The sequence below is a fragment of the Otolemur garnettii genome, unplaced genomic scaffold (assembly GCF_000181295.1).
Source record: "Otolemur garnettii isolate 467f Iridium unplaced genomic scaffold, OtoGar3 scaffold00107, whole genome shotgun sequence".
NCBI lineage: Eukaryota > Metazoa > Chordata > Mammalia > Primates > Galagidae > Otolemur > Otolemur garnettii.
Genome location: NW_003852502.1, coordinates 5949862 through 5956308, shown reverse-complemented (window position 1 = coordinate 5956308; position 6447 = coordinate 5949862). Strand labels below are relative to the sequence as shown.

General features: G+C 39.9%; 1 protein-coding gene across 1 annotated transcript in view; it reads right to left on the bottom strand.

Moving 5' to 3' along the window:
• Window positions 1–4874, bottom strand: part of TMEM30A (transmembrane protein 30A) — a 31421-nt gene extending 26547 nt beyond the window's left edge. The window contains exon 1 of the mRNA XM_012809524.2: window positions 4461–4874. Within this exon, the coding sequence (XP_012664978.2) occupies window positions 4461–4697 (237 nt within the window). The 5' untranslated portion in view covers window positions 4698–4874. The remainder of the gene's footprint in view (window positions 1–4460) is intronic.
• Between the last annotated feature and the right edge of the window lie 1573 nt (window positions 4875–6447).

Below are 6447 nucleotides of genomic sequence, written 5' to 3'. Positions count from 1 at the left end.
AAAAAAAAAAAAAAAAATTTGCTAGTATGTTTCTTTAAAATTGTAATTCAAAAGCAGGAGGCAATTCTTTTCTGAAAAGGGTCAGAGAGTAAATATTTTAAGTTTTGTAGAAAAAGAAGCAAGGTTGAGGATATTGAATAGATTCTTATGAAACAAGAGAGAAAATAAATTTGCACAATTTTTACTAATAAAATTCAAAACATAAAATGCTTATCTGTAAAATCATTCTAGGTTTCCCGGCCACACAAAACATTCCAGCCAGCCATACTTACTTTGTCATCCTTTGCTGTAAATATTAAGATTCCTTGAGAAACAAGTTTAAAACACTAACACCACAAAACCCTTGTACTGAAAGTTCAGTACTTATCCCCATGTCCAAGTAAGGAGCAAGGAAGAGGACAAGTGGTTTGAGGAAAAGTAAAGAGAAGTTTACTAATTTGCCAGCAAATGAGAAGGATGGTAGAACTCTCCTCTTAAAGGGCCACGGTCCTAACCGCAGTATAAGAAACTCAGCACTTTTAAAGGGAATTTTCAGCTTTGGATTATAGCTGTTTAACTACAGCATCTTTGGTGAAAACAACCATGACTTATGCCCAGACAACCCCTCTGAGCCATCTCCTGTGGTACTCTTCCCCCCTCCCAAAATAAATTAATTAAAAAGAACACTCCCTCCCCTTGGATTAATAGTTGGGCAGGAATGCAGGTTAAGATTCTCAAAAAAGGGCAACAGTAAAAAATGTTTCCCATAAAACATTTTACCCTTTTTCAAGCGTTAACTCTGTTACAACCTTAATTTCCAAACGTCTACTTGCAAATAGCTAAAATCAACATGGATATAAAAATCTTCAAACTTCTCAACATAAACCACCTAATCTTTAACAACTATTTCTACAAAGCAACTTGTTCTCCCTTGACTCTTAGCTAAAGGCTAAGTATAAACCAAGATAACTAAACACTGATGGGAAATCTAATCTTTAAAATCTTACAATTTTTATCAGAAACCAGGGCAGTGGAAAATAATCAGGATCCAACAATTGAGGACGGTAAATGAAACAATAGTAAGGTAAATAAGAGGAAAGCTAGGAGTTTATCAAACATGCGGAATATGGAGCTAATCCACTAAGATTTCATTCATGAAATGTGTCTTGAACACTTTTAGCAATATTAATTTGTAGTGAATGTTTAGTTTTCAAAATTTACTCTCAATAACAACTTTACCTGATTTTAACCATTAATTTAAAACTACGTAACTTTCACCCTGATGAATGCTTTTGCAAAAATTAAGAATAACCTCTTTTTCAATAAATTTTGTATCTCAGCCTCACTGACAAAGGCTCTATACCTTTATGGTAGAAAGACGAGCCTGAGTCCTACAATGGCCAAATTAAATACTCATTCTTGTTCCTAATAATAAATAAAGATATCAAACTTTAATGTTAAGAGAAGATATTACATGTTCATAGTATCTTCTCAGGAAAGATAAAATTAACAACTGTAGTTTTCTTATATATCCTTATTTTATTTAAATTATGTAAAATCACAAACTGACTAAACAAGATACATAAACCAAACAACAGGAGGAAATAGGCTGCCAAATATAATTACTAAAATCTAAACACACTCTTTCTTACACATTTTTCATGGGAGTCCAAGGGATTTTACAAAAGTAATGACTTATAATATTTCTGGGAGAATGAGATAGATCTACTGATTTTTATACTTTAAGAAATATTAGATTTCTGATCTAACCACTTTAAGCTATTTTACAAAAGCATTTTGATTTGACAAGTCTCCTTTGCCCTAGTATTATGAATTAATATAGCAATGAAAGTTTTTAAAATAAAAAAAAGAAACTAAAAAGGTGTGAGCAACTTAAAGTATGGAAGTGAATGCTGGCTACAAGTCCTCATTACCCATTTACTTATGATAGCCCTCAACATATTTTAACTGAAACTAGTGGTCAACAAAGGGTAGAGAACAGGCAGAAACAAGTATGTGTGTTTTGGAAATCTTCCTAGGTTTTTTAGTAACTCCATATCTGGAGAGTGTTCAGAACCACTTCTCCACATATTTAACACAAAAATTCTAAAAATAAATATACATAAGAATTCTATCTGCACAATTCCATGTCAGTGTTGGTATAAAACTCCCAGTTACTCTTAATAAATTTTTATTTCCTCTTATTTCAAAGGTGATACATTTTTCTTTAAATCACATTTTAAGTGGGAAGTCATAGAATTTTAGAGTTGAGTGGCACTTTAGAGATCCTCTACTATAAATCTTTAGTTCTTAAGGAAAAGATTTGGACTTTTAAGATAATTAAAAATTATGGTCTCAAAATTATGCCTAAGATCCCAAACTACAGTGACGGAGCTGGGATTTCATTTCCAAGGTCCAAACTCTTCAATGCCCTGTTAATTTAAGCTGCAGCAGACCTGAAATAAGAATTTCACATGAGAGGCTGGGCACAGTTGGCTCATGCCTATAATCCTAGCTAGGCCCATTTGAGCTCAGGAGTTGAGACCAAACTGAGCAAAGCAAGACCCTGTCTCTGCTCAAACAGAAAAATTAGCAGGGCATGGTGGCTGAACTTGTAGTCCCAACTGCTCAGAAGGCTGAGACAGGAGAACTGCTTGAACCCTGGAGTTTGACAAAGCTGTGAGCTAGGCAAGGGAGTGAGACACTGTTTGCAAAAAAAAAAAAAAAAAAAACTTACACATGAGAACTATTTAAGAAATTTCCAATTCATCTACTGTTTAGTATGAAGAACTTTATTTCAAACTCAATAGTTTTAAAGTTAAAAGAAGTTGATTTCTGATAATTTAATAAATTCTCATTCACATAAAATTCCAAATTATTGCTACTTTCATCTTAACATCTTGAGAAGTTTAAATAAAATGACTCAATTTTCTAATGTTATTTTCTTCTATTTTGCTAACATTACATTAAAGACCTTAGTGCAGTGTGAAAGCTTAAAGCTGGGAATTAAGACATCTGGGTTTCTTTCTCATTTCTACAACACTCAATTAATGTACTGTCAAATCTCTCTCTTTTTCTCATCTGCTAATTAGAGATCATGATAACTTAGTGCCAGACATCTTAACTATGTTGCTTCTTAATCTCTTATCTTAGAAGATACACATTATTCTACCTACTCTACAGATAGGGAAACTGAGGCTCAAATAGATTAAGAAACTATGAGTTAATTAACTAAAAACTTAGTTAATGGCTGAGCTAGAAATTAAACCCAGCTCTGCTTGACTCCTAGAGCCCATGTTCTTCGCATGACACCACTATATGCTCACATCCAGATGGGACGTGTGGTCCTAGTGCAGTAAGGAGGACAAGATACACCTGCAAGACCATTAGGGAGATACAGACGATAAAATAAAATAGATGCAGACACTTTCACTAGCTATTTAACCGAAAACGAATTTTTAGTCAAAGATTTTGAAACTAGGCATGGTACAGATACTAATACTGTTGTTAACAATGCTGACGTAAGAAGGAATCAAAAGAACGTGGTACCAGTTTCCGTCCTTTCAAACACATAAATACCCTCAGATAGACAAGAAAGAAGACGATCAGATGCTTAATACTGGTTGACATTCTGTCAACCCATCTTCACCACTGAAGATGAATGATGATACCGCGATTGCTGCTCTGGCAGACTCTAAATGGTTCCCCAGTACAAGTTTTTCTGTCATTTTTCATGTAAGCAAAAAGGTGAGTAAAATTAGTATCAGTACAAGGTTTGGAAGACAGTGCACACTGTGTGTAGTCGCTGGCTCTTTTTGTACAGTTTTAAAATCTACAAAAGCAGGAGAGGTGAAGTCTAAAAGCAAAACCAGAAATGAAATTTCAGGTTACCTTTTACCCATATCATGCCCTACAACTAAAACATCTAATAGCTCCAAATGAACGTCGTAATCGTGCACATTCATGACCCAGTAATTTATGACAGTTTCTTTACATAAAAATCAATACTTTCATGACTCTAGGTCCTTTTCCCAATAATGGGCAAGGTGTTAATTCCTGTGTCCTGGGATAATCCCCACACAGGTAATGACACTCTGTGCTTCCGAGTTACGTCTACGTTTTCTCCACTTCTCTTTTCACGTCGTCGAACAACTCCCTAATCCGCACGGAACCACACAAACCGCCCGTGGAAGAAGTGTTTTCCACCCGACTCCCCTCGGTATTAAGCATTCATTCCGTCTCTTAACTGTAAATCGTAAGCAGAAGGAAGAGAGGACAAAATTACAAATTCAGGAAACCCGCGGAGAGAGAAAAACCACACAGAGAGAACGCTGCGAAGGTGGGGGGCGCAGGGATGGAGAGAGGGGACCTCACCACCACCACCACTAAGTCGCCCTCCGGGAGCGGGGCCGGAGTGGGGCGGGCGCAGAAGACCCCGCGGCTGGGCGACGCCAACCCTCACTGCCGTCCCCTCCGCTCACCTCGATCTCGCGGATGTTATTGGAGGTAACGAAGATGCCGATGCCAATGGGGATGAAGATGAGGCCGATGATGAAGAAGGTGGGGAGCACCGTGCCCGCCGTGAGGATGGGCTGCCAGGCGGGAAGCCGTTGCTGTTTGAAGGCCGTGTTATCCGGTCTCCGCGTCTTAGCGGTGCTCCCGGGAGCGCACGGGGGCCCGCCGTCCACCTCATCCTTCGCGTTATAATTCATCGCCATCGACAACCGGGGCGCGGCTCCGAGACGCGCAGGTGGACCGCCCAGGGAACCCGCCTGCCGACCCCGACCGGAGACGCGCAGGCGCCGCCACCGCCGCCGTCCCAGCCGCCACAGCCACCTCCGCTGTGGAGACGGAAGAGGCGGGACCCTCTTCCGCCAAGGGCCCCTGACCGGAAGCGAGAGCCGGCCGCGGACGCCAGAGGGACGGAAAGAGGAAGGAGAGAGCACACCCAGGGGCAGGGGGAGGGGAAAGGGGAGAACGATGGAAAGGGGAGGGAAAAGGCGGACGCACCCTGATCATCTGCCCTGTGACGACAAGGTGAGTGGCCCCTGGAGCGTGAGGCTACGTTGGCGCATGCGCGGCCCTGGAGCGCGGGCTTGGCGCCTGCGCCATGGGAGCGTCTGGGCTGCTTGGGTCGCCGCCTGAGTTTGCGTCCCCGGCTGGTTGTCCCGGCCTCGGGTCTAGGTCGCCGACCCTGCCTCAGCCACCGTGGTTAGTCCTGGAGCTGCCGACGAAGAGGTCTAACACTCTGGTGATTGGTGCCAGACAGGTTTTCCTCTTTACCTCGACGCCGTCTCTGAAGGAAAGGGAGCGGTAAAAGGCTGTATCAGGGTGGCTTGAATTTGGCAGGGTTGGTAGTATTTGCTTGGGTTATAAAGCCGCGACGTTCTCTTATTAAAATAAATAAATTATTACCCAAGATAGAAATATGTGTAAGTTTTAAGACGCATGACGGACAGCCGTTTTATCCTAACGTCAAGAACCAATAATAGGAATTAGTTAACCCTATTGTGTCTAATTGAGATGTTACCACTTATTTTTCATCTGTGAATCGTCTCACGTGACTTTTTCTCTTTGCAGTGTCCGCATTTCACTTTCGCACGTTGATTTAGGAAGTCTTGTGTGATAAGCTTGTACCATTCTCTTTTACTCTTAGTAATTAAGAACACACAGAACTGTTTACAACTGCCAAATACTGTAATGACCCAAGCACATATATTAAAAAGTCATTAAATCAGGATACAACAGTTGTACAGAAACTACAGAAATATATAGAGCCCAAATAAACCTCCATTAACTGACTTTTTGCTTCTTTGCACTTTGCTGTATTTTCCGAAGTTTCAACAATAAGCATATATATATATCATTTGTAAAATTTAAATGGTTATATACAATCCACATTCTACTAACATCTTTGATATGCAGACCAAAGAGTAAATCACATCATCTGAAAAGTAATACCCAAACTTTTTTTAAAGACTTTGTCTGCTTGGTCCTAGTAATTGATAATTAAATGTTTTTTTCAAAATGACAAGTCTCAAGAGTATGAGCTAATCCCATGTGTACCTGGCAGTTTTTGGAGGAATACTTGGCGCTGTCTAATAACTGACTTGCTTGGCTTTGCCCTTAGGTAACATCATCTCTCAAATTCTTAGCAGTGCTAACATGCTTAAGTCTGTATTTTCATCTGTTATGTTTACTTTTAACCCTAAGGTTGAATAATAAAAGAGACAAGGGTTAACCAGTCTGCCCTATGAACAAACAGAACTGGAAAAGGCAGTCTTAGTAAAACGGAGTCTTTCCTTTTACTAAGTTCTGTTAATAAAAAGGTATATCAGAATATGGGGCATAATTCAGAAGTACTGAAGAAAGCTTTGACCTTTTTCTCTTGCCCAGATTCTTTTCTAAGAGACCTGGTGAGCGACACCTTACAAACCATAAAAGCTCATTGAGTAGGTTTTGTACCGC